This window comes from Lathamus discolor, chromosome 1, assembly GCF_037157495.1.
Source record: "Lathamus discolor isolate bLatDis1 chromosome 1, bLatDis1.hap1, whole genome shotgun sequence".
NCBI classification, from domain to species: domain Eukaryota; kingdom Metazoa; phylum Chordata; class Aves; order Psittaciformes; family Psittacidae; genus Lathamus; species Lathamus discolor.
In genome coordinates this window covers 8,915,624-8,941,593 of record NC_088884.1, presented here as the reverse complement: position 1 = coordinate 8,941,593, position 25,970 = coordinate 8,915,624, and the positions used below count along the sequence as shown (strand labels likewise).

At 39.0% G+C, this 25,970-nt stretch overlaps 1 protein-coding gene across 1 annotated transcript in view; it reads right to left on the bottom strand.

Annotated features, from left to right (window-relative positions):
- Positions 1-25,970, bottom strand: part of TAFA2 (TAFA chemokine like family member 2) — a 203,159-nt gene that overhangs the window by 37,619 nt on the left and 139,570 nt on the right. The window contains exon 2 of the mRNA XM_065664910.1: positions 17,774-17,880. Within this exon, the coding sequence (XP_065520982.1) occupies positions 17,774-17,879 (106 nt within the window). The 5' untranslated portion in view covers position 17,880. The remainder of the gene's footprint in view (positions 1-17,773; positions 17,881-25,970) is intronic.

Sequence of the window (25,970 nt, the reverse complement as noted above, 5' to 3'; positions counted from 1 at the left end):
TAGAAAATAGCTCAAGCACCTCAGTGGACTTGAGGTGCTCTGTGGAGACAGCAGCTGAAGCGTAGGGAAGGACAATAATGGTTTCCCCAAAGAAGGATGCAGCTGGGTCCCTATGCTCTGCTTCCATCTCAACACACATCTAGTGGCTTATGCACTACCTTGCTTCCACAACTGAAGTTTTTATTTATTTATTTATTAAGGTAAAGAAACTTATTTAGGTAATAGATCCCAGTAATAAGAAGGTCGTTTCATATTTAAGCACATTAATGCCACTATGAGTTCCATCATCAAAATGCTTGTATTTTATTCCACTTTTCTTTTTGAAAATTTATGCTCAGCACCCCTTATTCACTCCATGCTAAGATTCTTCAAGGTTAGAAAAGCAACAGCCCCGCAGATTTATTTGGAAAGTAATAAATTCCACAAAAGAGTAAAGAGAAATCAATGACTTCCAAATAAGCAGCACAAAGAAATTTTTTTAAGGATGCATATGAACGTTTCTTAATATCTGTATTGAAGAAGTATTAAGCTGATCAAACCTCGAATACACACTATAACAGCAGGACTTTGGGACTCCAGTGATGACCTGATAGGAACCACACAGTGAGGTCAAGGCAGACTTCCAAAAATTCTGCCAACTTCAAGATCCTCATTGTGCAGGATCTTTCCAAACACAACATTCAGAATAAGGAGTCACTCCGTAAACCTCTTCTATACAGAAAGGCAGCTATGCACGCCTGTGCATTCATTCCTTTAGAAAGGATATTTAAATAAAAATACACCATAGGAATATGAAGGTACGTTTCTACATTCACTTGTGTGTGTACATCCATCACATAGAACATATCATGAAATTTAATATAACTTACTTATAAAAAAACATTTTAATATTGAAATTCCTCACTTTAAAGCCTCTCCAAGACTTCTGCTTGTTTGCTTGCTTGCTTGGCTGTGTGGCTAGTCACTTCTTACAGAGTTTTAGTTGGAATGTCAGTTTTCCTTCTTTAGGGATTTGTTTTGGCTTTGTTTTGTTCTGTCTTCTCTATTTTCACGACTGGATAGAATGGTATCTCTGTACTGATTTGAAGTTTCTTTAACTCTGTAATATATTTTTATAATGCATCACATTCCGTTTTGCAGCTATGTAATGCATTGTCACTTAACCTGTAAATTACACCAAAATAGTATTTATGCCTTGTAAAATTCCTCACACAAACTGCAGGCACATATATACACGCTTGCCTTTCTGAAAACTATGTAACTGTTGGTTGGGTTTCTTCTTTTCCACCCTTCCCTTCTGGGACTTCCCCATAGTGCTTTGGACACCCCCATGTATGTTAAGAGAAACTGTGTGGGATGTCCCAGCACACAGTTCACCATCTGAAAGAAAGATCTTAATTTTCAGTTTTGGCTTGCTTCTGTAGAGCCCCAGGCAAGCTCTTTGTAGGGCAGAGTCAGGGGAACAACTTAACCCAGGCCTTTAGAAAAAAACTGCTAACAAAGCACATGTCTAGTCCTGTGAAATCCCCTCTTTTAGAGTGATCTCCCCTGCTACAATCTTTCCTCTACATTATTGATTCCATATAAATAGCAAGTCTATACCATGGGCATGATGAATCAATAAGTATCTAGACAAGAGCCTATGAACTGAAACTGGATGGCCTGGGAAGAGCCTGGCTATTCTTCAAGACAGAGGAAAAGAAAGCACATTTCAACAAGTAAATGAGTAGAAACTGCCAGGAGAGCCATTCAGAACTGTGCAATCAAGGATACTTTTGCTCAAGGATTCCCAGTAGATAATACTTTCAGATATCTCTTCTTGTTGAAAAGGTATCTTTTAAGATGCTCCTAGCAGACTCCTTGGCACTTGTTTCTGAAGGAACTCTGGTTAATAGAAGCTGTTGATAGGAAACATATATACCACTCTCACTGCTATTCAAAGTCAGAAGCTGCAAGAATATCACAGTTCCCACTTCAGAAGCACTCTGTGTAAAAGCTGGCAGGTAATGAAAGCATCCAAAGTAATTCACACCTTCTAGAAAAACCTATTAAAAACCAAGATGGGGGGGAATTATAATTATTCAGGGACTTTTTCAGAGTATAAGGACATGGCTTCGTGCTTTGCATTTTACCCTGTATCTCTATGGAAGCTCATACACTGCTCCCAGGGATGCAACAGGCCATGCCATAACAGCTCAGGATCCCTTTTCATTACTGCCTATCCCTGAAATAAGCCAGGCACCTTTTGTATCTAGACCACTGCTGAGACAAGCAAAGAGCACAGCAGAACTTGGCAGTTCCTGGGCATGAGCTTCCCAGGACCATAAAAAGCATACCTGGAGAAGGATGTAGGTTATTAATTAGTAAACTAATTTTACATTACCCCAGAGAGGCCAAGCCTCCTGCATTGAACATGAGACTAACAGGCCAGCCATGCAACCATGCCTCCCACCATAGAGCAGGAGGAAGGCTGTTGTGCTGTGTTGCTGGGCTTACAGGGCTGGTGAATGGGCTACTGTTTAAGGCAAACTTCCCACCCCTCATTGGGTTCAGGTTCCACAGCTCCTCCTCTGCCATGCTTCCCAACACCCAGATCCATCCTTCCCCCACAACAGCTGGAGCTATGCTCCCACAGCCGCTGGGAACGAGGCACCCTCCAAGATGCCAGAAACTGCTCACGCCAAAGGGAGAGTCTGAAACGGTGTCCACAGTTCTCACATCTTTCTCACCACTGTGAAAGAGCAAAGGGGAAAAAGGAGAGGTGTAGCCCCTCAGGGACCGGTGAAAATTAAAAAAAATAAATAAAATTTGAATGCTCAGATTTTAATTCAAATGTTGCTAATAGGAACTTGCAAGGAAGTGCTTATATATAGGCAAATGACCACCTGCACGTAAAATTACAGCACCCATATAATTGGCTATATACATTTTTATGGCTGCATAGCCTTTTATCTTTTTGCTGCTTTAACACAGGATTTTCCCAACAGAGGTCAATATTAGAATCTCAAAACTTCAACCTTCAGATCACTCCGAAGAGTGCATTTTAGTTAAACAACTGAAACATTAGTATATTGAGCAGCAGATGTTTTCTGTGGGCTAGTTTGCTTCTGCTCTCAAAGTCCCAAATGCAAAGTTGAATGCCACATACAATACATAGTAGTGTGGTGTATTTGTCTTCCAAGGCCTAACAACCTGTCAAAAATGACAACAGAAGAGTGGCCATTGATAAATATCCATAAGGCTGTGCCTCATTTCAAGGTTAGATGAAATTGTTACAAGGAAATAATCAACTACCCACAATTCCTCAGGAGTGTCTACAGTGACTCACAACAAATATTTTTACTGCTTTAGTTCTAAAATACACACCAGAAAAAATGGATGAGCATTAAATAGCTGTCCAGGTATGCGGCGCTGATATGTTGTGAAGGGAGCCAAGCATAATCTTCTTCAGCATGTGGAAGACTGTCACAAAACAAGAATTGCCTTACCCTTCAATTCACCACCTTAGAAGCAGAGAAGCAAGAGGATACACTGTAGGATCTGACAAAACGCCATTCATGAGATACCTTGTCTGATCACACACACAAATCTAGTGGGAGTTTTATCTTCACCAGGCTCACAAGTCAGTGAAATCTTGAGAACAATCCTAATACATATCCTCCAGGTGCAGCTGTAGTTAGCTGAGTGTTGTAAAACAAAATAAGAAGATGGGGAAATCAGAAACTGAAGATGCAGCAGAGTGAGCCAGCTTTTCCTGACTTCAGTGGTACAGCTCTGCTTTAACATCTAATTCTTTACAGGAAACTGCTGCGTTGCCTAGGAGTTATATTATGACTGGGCAGTTATATTATGACTGGGCACCTATAATTTCTAAGGAACAAGACCTATAATAAAAAACTGAGCTCGAACACTGTGAATTTCCTTTTACTTCACATGCAGTTATTCTTATACTTGTGGTTTGGGACTGCTCTTAACTTGGATTTTTACTTTAGCAAGCATGTTGTATAATACAGATGCTATCTGATTATTTCTGATCCTCTGTCTCACCTCTTCAAGAGAATGGCACGTTAGTCTACATTTGCTTTCCTATACAGACATCTCTAAAGTTTATCAACTCATTAATATGTTGTCAGCTGACTGAACAGAAACCAAATTTCAGCAATGCACTTGTTCAGAACCTCAAAAGCAATGCACAGCAGAGTCTGAACCTGCAAACTAGAGAGACTTGATGGAGTTTTGTCCCTGATTATTTTTTCCAGGTATTATACATATGCATACATACATACATATAGAGAGAGTTAAGGACATGTAAGAAAGTATCTCTAAGTAGAAGAAAACTTTAACATAGCAATGCATCCTGGCATTTTTGTTGACTTTCTGCATCTTTATACCATCATTTATTATATTATTAAAACAGTTTAAAACTGGGATTTCCACTGGTCTCTATAAAAGCAAGGACACTTGTCACCACACCTTGGATATCTACAGTTTTGGCATCTAATCTAAGCTGGACATGCCTGTATAATCAATGCAGAGATAGAGGAAGAAGCACACCCTGAATTTTAGGCATTCAAGATTAGATCCCTCTCTAAGGAAAACAGCTGCATCAGTGACATGACTTGGCCCCTGGTTAGGCATTTCTTTTGGGAGATTGCCCTCATGAGCATCTGACATTACCACAACACTGAAACAGGCCCAAGAGAAGGTCAATGCACAATGATCATGTCTGCTCTAGGACTGATAATGTGTGTGTGTAACTAAGCCAAGCTAAAACATGTCCACTGATTTATACTCCACAGTAAAGCTGACCTCTAAGATCTCAGAAATTTGCCAGGGCTCAGCAGAGGAGTGACTTGCAGGTCCAAATATAACACTAAAGTCAGAGGAAGAAGCAAAAGGACATTTGAGAAACACACTCCCCTAGCTATTTTTCAGTTTTCAGAATGTTACTAGTTATAGGTTACCCTGCTCTTGCAGGGGGGTTGGACTAGATGATCTTTTTAGGTCCCTTCCAACCCTTGGGATTCTGTGATTCTGTGATTCTGTGTTATGGTAGCAGGGAATCTGGACGTATTTTCAAAGCTTTTTAAACAGTGAACTTTCTGCTTCGAAGAAAAAAGAAACTTAGAAGACTTAGACAGACTTCCTAGATTTAAAATACATTGATTTATTTCCCTGCTGTAGACATTCACTTCAGAAAAGGGACACAGAAATAGTCTGAAATTTATAAATCCCACTTTATAGCTGTAAAATAACATTTCCACATTTTCCTCAAGGTCTCTAAGAAAGAAATCTCATATGTCCTATCTCCTCCTTAATTATTCATTTTTGCTATGCATGAACCTAGGAGATTTTTCCGTAAAATAAATAAAATACAACATAAGTGCCCAACATAAAAAACTTCATTAAAACCTATTGAAATTGTTACCCCCCAGTGATTACTGTTATGAAAAATTGAGTGATATTTTACAGTTTAACAATCCTCTCCTACAACAACTTTATTAGGATAAACCATAATTTGGCATTTTCTCATATTTTTAGTGTGAGTCATAATGCTGTTTAAGTGTAGTCTGTTGTGTATCTAGCACCCAGACAAAGAGAAAATTAGTTTATAACCACTCCTACAGATATGTTTGGACAATCTAACAGATTTTTAGGAGAGCTTCTCTGGCAGCAAAGATCTGTTGAAGTTGGACTTTTCACATGTTTTTTTCAATACACCACTATTTAGTGTGATAGTTTTAAATGGGAGTTCCACGTGACCCACATTAACTACAAGAAATGAGTATAATTTCCACGTGCAATTCAGACTATTCTAATTTAGTCCTGCTCTGACTTTCAGGAAAAAATCCCCAATTTCTAAATGCCTAATACAGGGTGATAATCTGCCCTTCTGCTTTGATCTCATGAGACCTTACTTAGAGTATTGTGTGCAGTTCTGGTGTCCTCAACATGAGAAGGACATGGAGCTGTTCAACCAAGTCCAGAGGAGGGCCACAAGGATGATCAGGGGACTGGAGCACCTCCCGTATGAAGACAGGCTGAGGAAGTTGGGGCTGTTCAGCCTGGAGAAGAGAAGGCTGCGTGGAGACCTCATAGCAGCCTTCCAGTATCTGAAGGGGGCCTATAGGGATGCTGGGAAGGGACTCTTCATTAGGGACTGTAGTGACAGGACAAGGGGTAATGGGTCAAAACTTAAACAGGGGAAGTTTAGGTTGAATATAAGGAGGAAATTCTTTCCTGTTGGGGTGGTGAGGCACTGGAATGGGTTGCCCAGGGAAGCTGTGAATGCTCCATCCCTGCCAGTGTTCAAGGCCAGGTTGGACAGACATTTGGATGACATGGTTTAGTGTGAGGTGCCCCTGCCCATGGGGTTGGAACTAGATGATCTTAAGGTCCTTTCCAACCCTAACTATTCTGTGTTTCTTTGATTCTATGAGCTATTAATGGAGGTCTTAGTCCAAAGTAGTTAAAAGATTTTTAGGTTTTGCTATTTCCAAAAATAGCTTACTGATTCTGAAATTTGGGGGGATATTTCTGTACCTAAAAACCAGCTGCTCTAGAGTATGGCATTTTTATAGGCAATAGTAGGCAGTGGTCCTTCTGGTATTTACTTTTTTTTTTTTAAGAAAAAAAAAAAAACAGTTTAAAATTTCCTTCTTTTTCTCTAACATGCAGTTTTTAAGTCAGCTTTGTGAAGTGCAATATACCAACCCCTCTCTGATACCTAATCTCTTTTCTTCAGTTATTTTCCTCTATGCAAACTGTTTTTCAGACAACCCAGGAAAATGTAATGACAGTGATATTGTGACATTGAAAGAGGGTGAGAAATACATCCTGTCCTTAAATCAGTCAGCAGAAAATGCATCTAATGATGCAGGACAAAAACTGAAAATCAAGAAAAGCATGAGATTAGGCTGGTCGGCACTGTACTTGCACTGATGTTAGGCGAACACCCTAATTCCCCGCTTTCTAGCTGCTTACATCCCACCCCATCACACCTTCTTCCCTAATATTAGGCAGAGCACCTGCCTACACTTCATTCTTGCAGTCCCCAAAGACCAGTTTCCAGGCTAGTGTGACAGCAAAGAGTAAAGAAGCCCTTATGTTCATTTAAACTATACTATGAACAGGAGTGGCATAAGCAGGATAAAAGTTTAATTCTATTCTCCAATGATTCCAATGACATTACCTCTGCAGGATGCCTTTTGTCTTCTGCAAACCAGCTTTCTAGTATACTACGTATTGTTATGATGAGGAATAAAATATGCAAAAATATGGATTTCCCCATGCTCTGAAAAGGTAAACATAATCATACAAACAATATTTTTCTTCTCCTGAGGTGGCTTTAAACCAAAACTCAAAGAAGAGAGATTTACACAAGCGTCATGTGCACAGCATGCAGGAGTGTAACAAAAAGGCACAATATTACTCTTCCCTCTTCCTTATTTAAACTTGCATCTTCTCTCAAATACAGTTATATTTGCTTTTAATATCTCTGGCAGATGTACTGGTGTGAATGATGCAATTAAGAAACAAAAATTCCTATTTCTTCCAGATGCTTATTTTCTCAATGTTCACTCACTGGAAACATATTTACTTTCCACTCTGTGGTGTCTAGCAGTTAGCACACCTTCTGGGTTCCATTTCACAAAATTTCCACAGTTAATCTGACACATGCCAATGCATCTCAGATGAAAGTTTAGCAGCAGTAATCTTTCATTTCTATCAGCAGTAAATTTTCATACCGTAAAAAAGCTGAGCAAAGTTTTAAATAAGTATTTTATTTTAAAAAACTTTTCATTTTGCTGTTGATAGGTACAATACTTTCTGCTGTCTCCCTTTTAAAAATTTACTTTGGTTTTCCTTAGTCTTCCAGCTCACTGAAGGAATCTAACGATGATTTCAGTGTTTCCTATGATTCATTCTTTTCACTGAGATTGAATTACAGGATTTAATGCTTCATCCTTGCTCTCCTCTCATGAGAGACATATATCATCTTGGGTTCAAATTCTGGATCCTACAAATTCTGACCTTCCCAGCAACTTAGTCAGCCTCCTATAACACTTATCCCTCTTCTCAACACACAGTCCTGGAGCACAGACTCATCTGAAGCAATGCTAATACCTTACACGTAAAAATACAGTCACACAATGCACCCAAAATTTGTGTTGGTCTTAGCAGAATGCTTTTCTTGGGCATATCATTTGCACAGCTCTTCATTCAAGCAGAATAAGCCATGAATTTAGCTTTATAATTCAGTCATTCAAGGACACCTGAAACTGAAGCCAGAAGTATATTGCAAAAATTCCAAGTCTACTGTATTTGCTTGAGAACAATTTGGGTACAAGAGTTATACAAATCTACAGGGAAAAAAAGAACAAGACTGACTTGGCAGCTGCTGCCTCAGCCTACTCATCACTACAGACAGAATTCTTGCTCAGCCTGGTAAAAGAGAGCTGCACAAAGCAGACTGCTCTTTTATAATTTTCCTGCTTTCTGTCATCTAAAACCCCAAGCTAGCTTCCATTCTCCAGTAAGTATACCATGGATTTGCTCCCATTTATGTGCAGAAGAGGTTTTTTTTCTTGGTCACAGTTAAATGGTACTTTCACACTTCAAAGGGAAGGTCAAAACTTCTGTATTATACCTCTTCAAATTTCAAGAACTCTTCCTGACTTTCTAAGTATTTCAGCTCAACAAGGAGAAATGGAGCAAACGTCAAATCCAAGTTTTACAACCAAACCTTTTTTAACATAACAGAGTGACATTTGCAGAATGATATGCAGATATAAATGAATCTGTCACAGACCAAATTTCACTGGCTCTGAATTGCAACATAAGACTCCATTTGAACAGTAGAAATAAAATTAGACCTTTACAATTTTATTCTGACATTATGACCCTGATACAGAAGAAGAATTACTAGGCTGATGAAAGAACAATATCCAAACTGAGTCCTCCTGCTAAAAGACTTCCCAAAAGTTCCAGAAGCTTTCCAACAGGTTCTAAACTTTTTGGTATATGAATTCAGGGAATTATTCACACCTACACTGAAAGCTTGAGTTCCCACTTTGAGAAAGGAATGAGCTCTGAATGGCGATTCAGAGCACCTAAGAGAGATGCCTAAAACTGGACATTGTGCAAAATTCTCTGAGATTTCAATTAAGTTTGAAAAGCACTTAGTATTTTGCAAAGCTCCCATGAATAAATAATGAGCATTTTTAAAATGCTACAACGGTCCATAGAAACTATTTCATCAGTGATGATGACCTTGAGTATTTTTCTTTCACCCAAGTCTCTCACACCTCTGTGTGCATAGGCATGCTCATATGTATGCATACATACACAGGCTTTGCTGCTTTGGAGCTGCTGGTTTGTGCAGCTTAGGCTCAGATCAATTCCCTTACCTTATGAAAAGATGAGACCCTTTTACAGATTTACATCAAGTCATTTACAGTTGACTCAATGATCTTAAAGTTTTTTTCCAACCTAACTGATTCTATGATTCTAAATCTCTATGACAGTGGAAGACTGCCCCAGTGAACCTTAAAATGGTAAATCCTCCTCAGAACAGAACTAAAAATTTTTGTTCAGAAAGAAACTTCAGAAATTCCAACCCAAAACATAGAAAGGATTTTTCTCCTATTATTCCCCAGAATAGCTGACTATTTCTGAACATTTCCTTGGCACTCGCATGACCAAAGAACAGCTGTTCTAAAATACGACATTGTACAATCGATCACTTAAGACTGCTATAGAGTAAATTCAGTGAAGCCTGTCAAGCGATTAAGCCATAGTCTTTAGACATAATCAGCAGAAAATTAATGCAGATGAAAATTAGATTAACATATCCCCTGAATGCTATAGAAATAATCTCCACATGGGATGTGATTTTCCAGATACAAACCTCCCAACCTGAGTAAGTGAAATCCCCCGAGTTGAATAATGGTGGTGTGCAGTAGATACCAGCATACATATGGGGCTGGTATTCCTTACTTCATGTATGGAATGTAGATTGGAAAGCCTGAGGAGCAGTGCAGACAGCCCTACGACTAGTACTGGCATACATGACCTCCATACATGAAACCAGATCTGGACTTTGAAGAATTTGCCCTAATCCTGCAATTACAGTAATTTTACATATCTGGGTACTGTTAAGGATTTAATTACAATGCGATATTTGACTCATTATATTTGACCTATAAAAAAGACATGATCTTAACATGTTGTATTTGGGGAAAATATAATGTCAGGGAGACTGTAAACTGTTCACATTTTCTTTTTAATTATATTCTTGTTTGATAGTCCCAGACATTAATACAATTTTATGAGTGTTTCTCTGAGGAAAAAGAGGGAGGAAAAAGTTGTCACACCAGTGAAGAAAAATCTGCTTGGTTTCTTTGCCGAAGAAATCTGACTTCACGGTCTTAAACATAAACTTTGTACTAGTCATGACTTTCCAATATACCTCAAGATAATCCTACCATCTGAGCTGCAAAGCTGTTGGAAGTCCCCAACACATCTCCAACAATGCATGTCAAATTCCAAGGTTGAAAACTTCAACCAGAAGGCACATTCAGAGCTTTCCCGAATATAAGGTTTCATACTTTTGGAATAACTCTGTAGACTCTTGTTACCAGCATTAAATATTCATATAAATAGACAGAGAATGGCATTTCCTCAAAAGGTCTGATTTGTGCAAACTCACTCTGATATTTGCCATCGAAATTTTGTAATAATTTTCCCATTTGCAACTCCTATCCTACCCATCTGTACTGGAAGGATCCTCTTTAAAGACAGTGTAGCCAATACAGTCAATGAGAAAAATGTTTCTAGAAAAGGAGAAGGGTCTAGGGAGTGGGCACAGGCAGACACAGCAACACCATGAGCTTACTGTGGCACAGCATCCTGCTTCATGGTGTGTCATAGGAGTCTCCAGGTCACTAAACAATCCTTCTTTTCCTCAGTGATCACAATCGGATCTAACATTCATTGCTTTCCTTTTCTACTCTAAGGAAAAGTTTATTTAAGATATTATCTATGACATGATACGCATTTAGGCAAATTAAAAACCCAGAATATTACTGTAAGCCCAGAAAATAATGTCTTAAATTTGGAAATGCTAACAAAAATATACTACTATATGCTACATTAATTGAGCACTTAATGAAACAACAAGGAAAACTGTGATCAACAGATCCAAGAGAATGATACTATTAAACCAACACTAATTGAATAGGGATGGCCATCTAGAGGGGTTAACAGTTTCCTTCTTACTATTTTTATGGGTTTAGGCAAAACTGTGGCACACAAATGTAAGCACTGTGTTTCCCTCACTGTAAGAATAAAGGAATTTATTGAATGCATTACTTGCTATACATAACAAACCAGCAGGAGTAATTTGAAACCAAGAATACAAAACTGGAAGAGCAGGTATGATTCCTATATAAGGGAAATGTCAACATTTACTCATGACAGGAAAAGCAAAAACAGTGTAAGCATACTCTTAGTGTTTTTTCAGTCCTAATACCTTATAATATTATCCTAACAAAAAAAAAAAAAAACACAAAAAAAAAGCAAACACGCCCCACCCACAAAAAAAAAAAAAAATGGAAAAAAGGAAAGCTTAATGTTCCAAACCAGAAATTACTTAAAAAAGCCGAGCTGATTGGCAGGCCAGCTATCGAAGGAAAGATAACATTACTAATAAATGAAAGGGATGAAATGTTTAAAAGTTTTGTATTTCAAACTGTAAAATCAACCACATAATTTTTACAAGAATATAACCTTTTGTGCAATCATCCCCTTTCCACCACAACAGAAAATCTGAATGTGTTTAAGGAAAAGATCCAGAGTACACACACATAGAAATATAATAAAAATTTGACATTGGGATTGGGAGATCAGGCCCAAAATAGAAAACTGCTAAACACTTCCCTTTTACTTGTCTTAGAAAAACATCAAGAAACCATAATACTTGCGCAGTTTTTTTAAGTGGCCATGATAAAAGAAAATGCATGATACCTGGTTGCGAGTTTCCAGCTTCTATAGCTATGGCTGCCTCAAGGACAGCCAAGCTTCATCACCACAGTGGTGATGGAAATGGGGGCAAAAATGACAGCAGCTATTTGCAGCTGGCAGCACAGAGAAGAAATAGGCATAACTCTGCTATTGCCATGACTTCTGAACCCATGTCACAGTGAACCATCCGAACCATTGGCATCTTGGCAACCAGAGAAAATTATTTTCCTTTATACCCTGGCAGAATGCCAAGAAACGTTATCTACTGAATTCTAACAGATACTGTATTAACATTTTAGATTGCAGTGACAGATATTGCTATGAAAGTGTTTGTTCTATTTTATCTTCAAGCAAATGGCAATTTTGGGATCGGGTTCTGATCCTGATATAACTGAAACGTTCAATTAATGCCCAAGCTAGATAAGAACATCTAATATCTTTCTTCCCCATGTCTGCTAAAATAACTATCATCTTCCTTTGTTTCTATATTTAAACATTAATTACACTCAGAATTAAGTTAGTGAAAGCTGCACACAAAGCACTCTCATTTAAGCGAATCTATTTCTGGGATGAACTTCCACAAGAGATAAGATTATCCGTGTTTGAGACATTTAGCAAATATGACCAAAAAGTCTGATGAAGGAAGACTGACAGATCAACAGTAGACAAGTGGATGTCTCCATCTAATATTTCAACAGAACCCACTGCCATCTTTTAATTCTTTTAGAATTAAACCTAGCCAGGGATGTTAAGGATAACAGGAAGGGATTCTACAGGTACGTAGCAAACAAAACACAGACTAGGGACAACACAGGCCCCCTGAGGAAGCTTTTGGGAGAACTGGCTACACAGGATTTGGAGAAGGCTGAGGTTCTGAATGACTTCTTTGCCTCGGTCTTCACTGGCAAAGGCTCTGACTGCACCACCCAGTTCTCAGAAGGCAGACGCAGGGACTGTGAGAATGAAGACCTTGGGCCCACTGTAGGAGAGGATCTGGTTCGAGACCATCTTCAAAATCTGAACGTGCACAAGTCCATGGGACCTGATGGAATCCATCCGCGGGTCCTGAAGGAGCTGGCGAATGAAGTTGCTAAGCCACTGGCCATCGTATTTGAAAAATCATGGCAGTCAGGTGAAGTTCGACGACTGGAAAAAGGGAAATATAACCCCCATTTTCAAGAAGGGGAAAATGGAAGACCCGGGGAATTACAGACCAGTCAGTCTCACCTCTGTGCCTGGTAAAATCTTGGTGCACATTCTCCTGGATGGCATGCTAAGGCACATGAAAAACAACAAGGTGCTTGGTGACAGCCAGCATGGCTTCACTAAGGGGAAATCCTGCCTGACCAATTTGGTGGCCTTCTATGATGGGGTCCCTGGTGGTGTTCAAGGCCAGGTTGGACAGAGCCTTGGATGACATGGTTTAGTGTGAGGTGACCCTGCCCATGGCAGGGGGTTGGAGCTAGATGATCTTAAGGTCGTTTCCAACCCTAACTATTCTATGATTCTATATCTCTATGATTTTATGATCCTATGATAAATCACCTATTAAGCTGTCTAAGCAGTTGTCCTAACTCACCAGTGAATTTCACCCCTTGTGCGTGAAATGAGCATGAGGGCACCGAGGCAATGCACACAGGCCATTACCGTAGCTTTTAACAAAGTGCTGTATTATCTCTCCTCAAAACAGATCAATTCCATAGCCTAGAGGTCAGGCAGAGCCAGGAGCCTGTCATATGCTGATTCAGCGCAGCGTTAGCACTACTGCACTTGCTGAGAGTGCCCTGCCAAATACTCCAATCCAAAAGGAGCTCAGTGGCTCCTTCATTCAACTGGGGTTCAGAACAGCTTCTACTCTGCAAGGAGAAACCAAGATTCATTTTCTCCTTGTGAATAGAAAGACATTCCCTCAGGCTTCTAATTTGGTGCAAAGTCACAAATAAGGAGCAGCAATTCTGCATCACAAATGATAAAGAGTTTAGTTTGGTTTAACTATGTGATAGGCATCAGATGAATAAATTCAGCTTCTGAGAGAAATTTCTAAAATGAAAATAAATTATGATGAGTTTTCATCTAGTAAGTCCAAAAATACTCAATTACTTTATTTAGCTACCTGGAGTGTTTTCTGGTTCTATAATGAATTCCTTCTGGCATAAAGTTTATTGGTTTGTATTTTGAGGCATGCTGAACTATTCTCAGATTCAAAAGCACCCATAATTTACTTAGATTATCTTATTGTTATAAATCTAGAAAAAACTTAGTAATCACAAGAAGCTCAAAGAAATCCAAATTCTGAAAACGTTTTTTGTTTTATGGTAGAAACTGTGTCTTGAAGCAGCCTCTTGTCTACAAATGAGTGCTTGTAAGGGGCTATCAGTATATTTCTTTCTCAAAAGGACTAGTCCAACACTTGAAACCTTAAACATGGGCTGTGATAAAATGGTCACCATCTCAATTCATGTTCCCTACGACAGGAACAGCAAACAGGTAGTGATGCTGAACTGACGCCTGCCTGCCATTTCTGTCAGTGGACACTATATGCTTGCACAGGTCTATTTGTTTTCCAAGGGCTAGCAAGGAGTAAGAGGATCAGGATCAGTCTTATAATAAAATACCCTTAAAGATTTATTTCACCACCCAAGGTATATCAGGTTTTAGACCCATAACCTTGATAATATCCTTTTGGAGGCTGATATGACACTCTTGTCTTGATCTACTGAAGCACAGATAGACCTGGTACTACTGCAGGCTGATTCCCAGTCCATGTGCTCTGGCAAAGCACACATCACACATCAGGGTCCTCAGCACAAAGCAGAATAAAAAGCAGAGTTCCTGTTTCTTTCCAGAAGACAAGATAAATTGAATATAAGCATGTGCAGACCCAAGAACTATGCAGGAGAACTCAGAATCCTATATGTGGCAAAAAAAACCCGTGAGCTTTCTGCTTTGTTTCAAACACTGTTGACTGCTTATTTATTTTAGCTCTTGGACTTTCTGTCCAGATTGATGAAACTTTGACAATCAGTCAAGATAAAGGGGGCAGAAGTGTATTCAAAGCAGTCAACTCAAGAAAAAGAAGGATGGACTTGGCACTCACACACCTGACACTGAGAAGCTGTCATCTGAAATCCCAGTTTGTAACCCTGGTGGCTGCTCAACTGGACCTCAGAGCCTCGTTCCCCATGTCCTTCCTCGGCCTGTTTTTCTGGCTGCTGACTTGGGATTTCTCATTTGTGCCATACCCCTGAAATAAGCGCAATGAACCTAGGGACAGCCTGTCAGAGTGAGCTGCTTATATCACTGCTCAAGTCTGTCTGGAGAGTAGAATGCGCATTAAACAGTTTTTCACACATTTTTGATATTTCCTTTTTTTTCTTTTCTTTAACAATGACTTTCTGAAAGTTATATGGGTTTAGGAATTGTTGCAACTAATGAATAATGCAACTAAATCAATAGGAAAGTAAAGATTTTTTCAAATGTAGATTATTGACTTTTGAAATTGTGGGGGGTCCTTCAAAGTCATTAGTGTTTGTCATGTGAATATGGTAGTAAGGACTTCTATAAATGAAGATTAATGATGCTAGGGATAATTATCAATGGAGAAACTCATATTTTCCGGTATTTGGAAACTCCATGCAAAGGTGAACCGCATTAGTTCTCCTTGAATGGACTTTAGCTTCATTTCTACTATGAGAGTAGGGGGAAGATTTTCTGTGACACAAGGGTTAGTTAAACTCCCAGTATCTTTGGAAATCAATATCAGTTGAGCTGTGTAACTCTGATTTGTGCTTTATAAAATAATCCCCCATATACTGTGAGTGCAACTGGTTTGAAGTTCTAAATCCACAAGCCAAAATCCTTCTGAATACTTTTCTTTCCAAAAGAATCTGAACATGTACAATAACTGTTTTTCCAAATTAAACACTCAAGTCATGATGCTTACCATTATCGTTCCCTGCAAGACTTCATATATTTTGCTAAAGGTGTGAAAAGTTACAAATTAAAGAAAAGGAAGAACCCAAATTTTCTGTTAAGTTGCAGGGATGTAAGGAAGTCCCTACAGCTAATAACCTGATCTCATACGGGAGCCTATGTGCATATTTTTTTAATCTACAAACATCAGATTCAATATTTCTCAAGTTATTTCTACTCTAAGGCTGGGGCTGAAATGACAGGTACTGTTCAGATAATTAATGGTATAGCTCTGCTGGGGTTTCCCTTGCACAAATATATCTGGAAAGCCAAAATTGGTGGGGTATCATTTGATTCTCAGTTATGAAGCACACATTTCCCAAAGACTCCTTCAGATTATAATTTGTTTCCATGAAATACTTGGTGACAAGTTTTATCCATCAGTGTTTTTTTTTAAAAACAAACAAAAATAGGTAGCAAGCATAACTTGGCCAACTCTGAATTCAATTAAGGCAAACACAGCTTGACCAGCCCTTGTGGATGGAATCAAAATGGTCTGGAGATGGTAACTCAAATGTTTCTGATTATTAAAGAAAGACAATCAAAGGCGAAAGAATTCTGAATCCAGGCTAGAATGTCTTGGCTCTTTTCCAGTAGCCAACTAAACTGGCAAGCCACAGCACAAATGCATATTCTGATTTGGAGGGGGCATAAAGGCTGAGCAAAGGGTGTCAGCATGGTTCCTGTCTGGCATGATACCCATCTTTTGCAGCCTGAAGGACGACATCAGAATATGTTTTGTCTGCAGCCAAACTGTAACTCACTAAAAGACTTTGTAGAAAGTGTTTCTGTTTCCTGAAGTTCTTAATATGTGAGGTATTTTTAAAAAGCTATTTTCACACAGCACAAAAATACCTAGCAGCCAGATATGTAAAATATCTGACATGAAATCCTGTCATCAGAGGGAACATTGTAAAACATACATAAACACAGAGAGATGAAATGACTGGTTTTATTGGAATCCTTTCCCAGTATTTAACTCCTTAGATCTTGGTAATGTTCATGTTCCACTCTTACTTTACCCAAGTTGTTAAGAGTTTATTCTTGTCTTGAGTAAGCAGATAAACAGCCAATAGACACTATATGAAGATGAGAAGAAGACTTCAAAATCACTGCAGATCACATTTCAAGTTATATTATAGAATCATAGAATCATAGAACAGTGAGGGTTGGAAAGGACCTTAAGATCACCTAGTTCCAACCCCCCTGCCATGGGCAGGGACACCTCACCCTAAACCATACCAACTAAGGATTCATCCAGCCTGGCCTTGAACACTGCCATGGATGGAGCATTTGCAACCTCCCTGGGCAACCCATAAACCCATAACCCATATTAGTCTTTAAGAAGATATTAGTACATGAATCTAGATAGCTTGTTTCTTGCACTAGGGGTTTACAGAAACACAGAAAAAAAAATTATTTCTTTCTAATGTTCATTCCAGGAATTCATTGGTAGCACACATATGTGTACCTACTTTTATGAGACAAGCAGTATTCATTATTTGATTTTTTTTTACACTACCATCTTTTTTTACCATCATTACAAAATGAGCTAAAATCAGAGAATGCTGAAAATGGGACTGATATACTTCAATTCTCAAGTAATTAATAAAAGTCTGCCCATAGAAAAGATTCCTCCTTTGGTACTGGTTAGTGGACCAATACAAAGAGACACAAATACACATAAGGAAAAAGCTCACATAAGGTGGACACTTCTGAATTTGTTGACAGAGGCCGCAGATATGACAGTATAACAGAAGAGAACTGAATTTCTTACCTTTATGATGATTTGCTCCAGATGCTAATTTCCCCCACAGTGTTACAACAAATATTATTATTAGCAGTTTTCCTTTTGTTGCTTTCTGTAAGTATCTCTTATTCATCCTGAAAACAAAAATGCACAAAAATAAGTATCTTAAGACTTATTTAAAAAATATTTTTTATCTAATTTACAGAGAATTCAAGAAGTTTTTGGGAGTGTCTGGCTGACAACCCTTAAGTCTTAAATTCTGCTTAGCTCTAAATGAGGTACATGATATAGAGCATCTGTATAACCTCCCTTCCTGTTCCACCAGCACTCCTCCACTCTGGTCAGTACTCGAGATAATTCCCGTACTCATCACATTTCTTCCAAGGCAGGAGTGTTCATAACCACAGCAGACCCCAAAGCTGGCAAGAAGGATGAATCCAAGGTTTTGATGAGCAGGTTTGATGAGCAGAGCAGTTCCACTGTTGCGTTTAGAGCCAGTCATGGTCAATGTGGTTCTCTCTGACTGTGCAGAGGAGTTTTTAACTTTTGGGACTGCAGCTCTTTTTGGATTGTGCCCATGATTCCTAAAGCAATAACAGATTAGAATAGACCTTCAGCACATGTACCAACCCTCCTGCAAAGAAATCCTGTCAGGAAGTCATGAGTGGTTCAGAAACATGGACTTAAGCACTGCAGATTCTCTAGTCTCTCCCCTGTCTATCTTTGAGTAATGAAAAGATTTGATTTACTGCACCAAGGGAAATTGCACACAGCTACCCTCATCTTGTTTAGAGATGTTTTCACTGTGACAGCAAGCCACCGTTGGTGGTTCAAGCACAAGGTAATACAAGGTAATACATCACTGAGAAACCTCAGTAACCTCCTCCAAAGATAAAATACCCCTCTACTTGACAAAAAGACAAGTTCAGGAATGTAGGTGCTACTGCTTAAGGATTACAGTTGTGTGAAGAATGGCAAGGGGTATAATAATGAAATCTTCTCTCACTTTTCTCTGTAGAAGTCCCCTAAGGAGCTGGCTACAAAGCGGCTTGGCACAATCGTCATGTTTCTGCTGATAGGTCAATAGGACAGTGATGCCTATTTCAAATCACTTGTACCAGAAAAGCTCAAATTTGATCATTCGTACGATATTATTCCTGTTTTGTAATGCCTGAAACTAAGGTGCCTTTCCGAGCAGAATAAACTGCATTGATTCACAATGGTTGCACATTTGTCTCCTATCACGTTTATAAGAAGCCCAAAGGCTTTTAAGAGCATCTCTTTTGCTCTGTTCATGTACAACACTATCGTCTTGGGCAACCACAGATCTGTGAAAGTCAGACTGCTCTAATACAGAATTAACCAGTAGACTGTTCAAAGTCCCAAATCTCTTTCCATTACTTCAAAGCAAATCCTTGCCTCTAAGCAAATTGCTTTCTAACAGAACACCATGCAGTGATAAGGCAACTCCCTCCACACCCCACAACTCCACTCATGATTTCCAGAATTGTAACCAGGCCACTTCCCTAAAAATTGCCAGTCTTGCTCTTCAGGAGACTGATGAGACCTTGTTAAGCAGTGACAAATTTCCACACCAGGCTGTGTGTAACAAAGCACTACAACACAAGCTAAGAACCCACTGAGGAATACACCAAACCTTTTAAACCTGAATTCAGAGCAAAGAGAATTCAGCATCTTTTGACAGAAGTCACACATCTACAGTGTGTTTCGCAGAGGTTGAGATAATCACATTTATCAGGGAAAAAAGAGAGAGGAGTAAGCAAGTGCTATATCTAGGATGGTGGATGTGCCCCTGAGAGCCTGACTGATTAATAAACAGAGTGGAGGTCACAGTGTGCTGTGAACCACACCAAGGTCTGTCTTCTTGCACGGATTCCAGTGCCTTTGGAGTATAAACTGCATATTCATCATCAGCTCCAGGTTTATGAAGTAATCAAAGCTAAAGGGAAATACACTGTCACTGTAAATGAGAACAAAAGAAATGAAACTGGAATGCACATTCAGCATATGCTCTTTCACAGCTCTCTCTGTGAACAGAATATGAATTAACACTTTCCCTCCTGGATTCTCATGCTATACCTGTTGTGATGCTGGTGCCAAGTCATCTCTCATTAAAATCAAATAATTCTTCCTCACCTGTCCAACACTGCTCAAAACCCAGTGGGATCTGCACCATTAAACAAAGCTGAATTTAACACAGTTCCTTCCAGTGCTCTGCTGATGCCACATTAATTCAATGTGCTGCGAGGCTGGCAACAAATGCAGGGCAGAAAATGCAAATATATAAGGAAAATTAGTAGCAGTAGAGGGAAAGAGAGAAACTCAACCTATCTACTTCCGAACAAAAGCCCCTCAGAGTAGGTGTCAGAGTGAAGTACAAACCCCTGCCCACAGCTCAGCACACCAAAGAGGAGTAAGCCAACACTGAATACAGAAGAGGCTGTTCTGCAAAGTAAAGGAAGGGGTTTCAGCTTTAACACAGAAAACCTGAGCTCAATGCCATTGCCAGGTTTTCCAGTGAGGAGAAAAACAATACACCATTTCTGTACTGCCAGCCTATTGCATTATTCTGCATTACTTATTTGCCGTATTCACCTTTAGAAGGACAAAAATCATGACTTTTTCTTATAGCAGTCCCATAATTGGCACAATTAACAGAAAACTCATTGAAAGTAGCAGTTCTAGCTTGGGACATAGTTCAGAGACCATCAGCAGAAGTACAAAAAAATACCTCAGCAGTTAAAGTATTCATAACATACAGCAGCTCAATTAAAAAGTTGGAAGATGATGTTAAGTTTCAAACTAATTATGCAGGAAAACACTAGACCTGCAATTGTGTTTGTTGGCAACTCACAATGGTCAGTCCAAGGACAGATGAGTGGCTGCATAAGGACAAAGTAGGTGCAAAGCACTCTGCTCCCAGCAGTCCTGCTACACAGGGGCCACACTGCAGCAATACAGCCCCAGAAATAAAAAATGAAGGGATTGTAGTCTAAGGTGGGTTGGGACGGATTCATCTCATCAGCAAAGCAGGCAAACAGCTAGATAACAAGGAGAGGCCAGGAGATATGCTCAGTATCTGTGTGCATGCATTATCACCTGGGCTGAGAAACTGGTTATTTTTTTGTGGATTTGCAAAACAGCCCATGATAGAGCACTGAGAAGACACTGGAACTAAACAGCATTTGACCTTTGCTTTGAAATTAACTATTAGTCTCTTGCAACCTTGATCCATGTCAAGTAAATGCATCCAGGAAATTCCGTCCATTACTGTACTGTAGTTATTACACTAACACAACAGGCTGTGTTAAATAGAACAAATGCGTTCTGAAATGAGGTCTACTTTTACTAGAGGTGATGCAGAGCTCCACAGACAAACTATAGCTATTAACCTGAATGGAGCTCCACAGACAAACTATAGCTATTAACCCAAATGGTTTTCTCTGTAAGACCTTTTCCTCTTCTATTTACTTTCTTTTACACAGAAGCTGTCCTTCACTGTGACCCTCACAGCCTTCAATAGCACCATGTGAGCCAAAGGTGGTCAAAACTGAGAACAGACATGGTATAGGAGATGCCTACATTTGACTATTAATTTTGCACAAAAATACAAGCTTTATGTGTAACAAAAATGTCCTCAGTATCTAACTCCAACATACCGGAAATAAATCCAAGGAATTCTCAGCACTTTCATGCAAAAAAGGATATGAAAGGCTACCATGTTTGAGCTCATTTTTTAACGTGCTTCAAGGCAAGGAAAAAGCGAGATAACTGGTTTTGTAGTTCCAGGGACACATTCAAAATAAAACAAAAAGACATCACCCACATAATTCAAGCAGGCAGTGGCTGAGTGTGAGATGACTCTGCCATGACCAGCTCTTCATTAACATGATAACACAATGAATAAATTCATAGAATTTCTTACTTTTGCTCCCTAAAATTCCTTTTCCCTGAAGAGCACTCCACGAGACCATCACCAGTCTGGTATCACGGACTCAAGGATAGACTGTTGCAATAATCAGTGACAAAAAGAGGTTTGAAAGGTAGATTTTTTTCCTCAGGGTGAAACCACACCTGAAGAGAAGCTTCACAAACTGCTGTGTCAGCAGAAATCCTTCCCCCTGGTCTCCGTGGGTCATCAGAAGCAAACTGCGAATACACTAATAGGTTACACAGGCTCTCCTCATCACTGCTCCTCCTCATTGTCAGGCCTCTTCCAACAGCGGACGTGTCCTAACTACCTGGCTGTATAAAAACTGCCATGTGCAGATGCTTGTCTTCAATTTTACTGCAGCAGTGTAGCATCCATAAGTTCCTGAGTTTCTACTTTCTTCCTTTTTTGCTGCTGGGCTTGAGATCAGCCATCTTTCCAACAGCTCAGCAATAAAGGAGAATCACATGGAAACTACCTTACATTGTATGGCCAGTGCTGCATTGCCCTGCCTTCCTGTTTTAACTGAAGTGTAACCTCATGTAATCTTTACTGTTGAAGGAAAAAAAAAGGAAATAACAACTTTAATTTTTCCCTTAAGAGCTTATACACAAATAAAATTCTCGTTTGTTTCCTAGGAGTAACAGCATTTTTCCCTGTTTCCCCTTTTCTTTCTTTTCTTTACAAATATCAGCTTCTGTGAAGCTGCTCAAAATTCATTCGTAGAATGTTTTACATATGTAGAAACTTTCAGTGTCAGGAAGATCTATTTGTCTTCTGCAAACACATACACCCTGTGAGTGCAAGTGCTCACAAAGAGAAGTGTAAGCCTACTTCTCTACTGAATCCCAATGAAATGTTTAAGAGACAAAAACTTGCTATAAAGTAGAGGGAAAATTAGTCCCACATTCTCTTAACGATTCATGACAAATATTTTATGTGCTATTTCAGAGAAACCCTAAATGAGCAGTAGAAATCACTACTGATTTCTGACCCCAACTCTCTTGTACAGAAATAATGCAGCCATTTCAATTATGTTCTGTACTCTGCTGAATCTTACATTATTTATTACTTTTGTTAGTTTCTACATCCCACGTATTGCAGGTATTTGCAGTTTTCTTTAGCCTTTTCTGTGTAAGCTAAAGCAGATTTAAAAATGCCCCTCTGGTAGGTAAGGTCACTTTGCAAAACACCGATGTGACCCCTGTGTGTTTGCATATATATAAATTCCTTCTATGACATTCCTGTCATGTTTACTCAGTGAACAAGTAATTTGCCACTCTCATTACTTCAGGTACAAGGTAGCTTGTGAAAATCAATCTTCTTTCTGCTTCATACATCACAGCCTGTAACAGACACAAAGTGCATTCTGATTCTGAAATTAATCTGAGGGAAAAACACAGACCTGTTCTCATAAGGTACCCTCTCTGATCTAGGTGTGCAAGGAAAAAAAAGAGAATAGTCATTTAACCTAGCAAAGGATGTAGGTCTTATGCAGGAGTCACATGGAAAATCTCTGCATGCAAAGCAAAAGGGGTGGGTGTTGTTGAGTTTTGGAGGGAGGGAAAAGGGGTGTTCCAAAATTTGTTGTTGACCAGCACTGATCTTTTAATAACAGAATAAGTAGCCCTAGAGAGCTTAGTCCCACCACTGAGAAATATTCAGAAATAGTTAAACCATTGCTGGTAGAGCAGTACAGTAAGGTTGCCACTGTTACTTTCAGCTGAAGTGCTGCCAGGGGAAGCAGACTGAAGAATTTTAGGCTTAGTGCCATAAGGAGGGCTTTAGAAAGGCTACTGCGCTAAGACTTAAGACACTAAGGAAAATGAATTCTTCTTCCCGAAAGTGCTTAAGCATATGATTGACATGCATGCCCACACTTTTATTTAAATCAGTGTGACTTAAGCACATACTTAAATATAAGTTCATACTACCCAAGAGATGTGTGTAAGCACATACTTAAATTTAAGCTCAAACTATCCAAGAGATGTGTGTATCAATGTGAGTTCTTGAAAAACAATTAGTGAGTTAGTAAGTGTGCTTCTATAAAAAGAGACAGTTTCAAGAAAAGAAAATATCTCAAATATCTGGGGGGGGAAGTTATGGAATATATGAAAATACACAATAAACAAAAAAAGCACCATTCTCCTTTACTTGCTGCAATTAGTTTCCCAGTAGCAAGAAACTGGAGAGAGATGCACATTCAGGTAATTACATTTGCCGACAGTATCTCTAGCACTTGGATGTGGAATTTACACATATATCATTGTTTCCAAAATCTGATAACCATGGGTGCTTAAATTGCCAGAGGTATAAAATGCTTAGGTACCTAGCTGCATCCCACCTCACAGCCAGAAACCCTGAGAGTTTATGGAGTAAACTTTTTTCTTCCAAAAGGGTACCAAAATGGTATGTATGGTTGCAATGATACCGCCTTGAAAACTCAGATGATACTGATTAACGGCCTTCCCTCTAAACTGCTATCAATGTTCATCTCGCCTGCATCTAGATTATCACCAGTTCTTTCTAGACACAATTGACTGTAACTTTCACCTTCATTAATTTTCAGATGCAACACCTAACTGAAAGCAATAAAGCAAGCAAAGAGTAAACAGGAAACGCAGTGCCCTCCTAGCCAGCTTCAACTCAAAAAATACAGATGCATTTAACTGAGTATACATTACATTACTTTCATGGCCATTTCATCAGGACCAGCAAAAGAGTATTCATTCACCTGATAAACACTGGTGCTGACACATTACTAAGTACATAGAAAGAAAATTTCACGAATTTTTGTGGGGTTAGATTCTGTACTTGTATGTATTTCTGAAAATAAAAAATAAGCTAGCACTAGACCTGCATATGCCATTGTGGTTTTAAGTGCTAACATAAAACCTTACAGGTTATTTAAACAGCTAAGATATTCTAATGTCTTTAATCTGTCCAGTAGTATCCTGCACCCTTGTGAAATAAGCTTTTGCAGTGAAGTGTTCAGTGTTAGAAAGTACTTAGGCTCCAATTCACACAATTTTGTCTGATAATATTATGCCACTTTAAACTCTTCCTCTCCCAGTTTCTGTGCTTAAGGGAGCTTTAAGTTGTAGGGGGTACTATCTATTCACTTAATCATCACGGCAGTAGTATTTGCTTATATCTTCTATGTGATCCTCTTGCAGATGGTTATTTGAATTTTCTTTATTCATATCTCACTAACCAATCAAAAGTTTAACTGGGAGAAAAGGATAACTGTTCAATGGGCTTTGAACAGAATGTCTTACTGAGACCTGAATCACTAGGTATACTGTGATTTCATAAATGCCATTGCAGTGGCAGAGATAAGCCTGCAAACCTATCAAGGCAGAAAAAACATCAAATATTAGTGGAGAATGGCAACTGAAGTGCCCGTATTTAAAAACAAAGACGAAAATTATCTGGGCAAGCATAAGCCTATTAGTCTGACCTCTTCAATTTGCAAAAGCTTTGAAGAGGCTTTGAAGAAAAAGATAAATTAAAGACAGAGAAGTAAATAGAATATAGGATAAAATGTAGCAGTGTTACCAAGGGTAGATTGTGCCAGACTACCTTGACAGCTTTTTTGATAATAACTGATTTTCCAGACAAAGAAATGAAGTAGGTATAATTTGTCTGGTTTTAGATAAAGCATCTTCTACAGTGTCACTCTGGAACTCACACATTAAGCTCTGTGGATTACTACAAGAACTGAAAGGTGGATCCAGGTGCAATAACAGCAAGTAGTACTGAAAGGCAGTATCAGGGATTAATAGCATTTCTGCTAGAAGTTGGGAATTCACCATTTGAAGCAATATGTGTAAAAAACAACCAGTTTATTTTAGTTGATCAGCGAGAGCCCATCAGTATCAATATGACACAAGATGGCTGTGAAAAAGGCAAATCCTGCAAATTACTAAATGATCTATTTCTAATAAAGACACAGAAAGACAAGTATGAATCTATACAATTTTGGACAACCATCTTCACAGAAGAAAAACTGAACCCACAAAACATATGAGGACAGTCTTCTATGAAAGTCACAGGAATGAAGACTCTACCACAGGAGCTAGAAAGAGCTTGGTTTGTGGAACAAAACGAAGGCTGAAGGGAAACAGAGAGACCAAGGAAAAGAAATAAAAGCAAAGGCTGCAGGGAAACAGAGACACCAAGTGTCCTGGGTTCAGCAGCAGCAGTCATTTTTCTCCTTCTTAGTAGCTGGTGCAGTGCTGTGCTTTTGACTTTCAGCCTGGGAACAGCGCT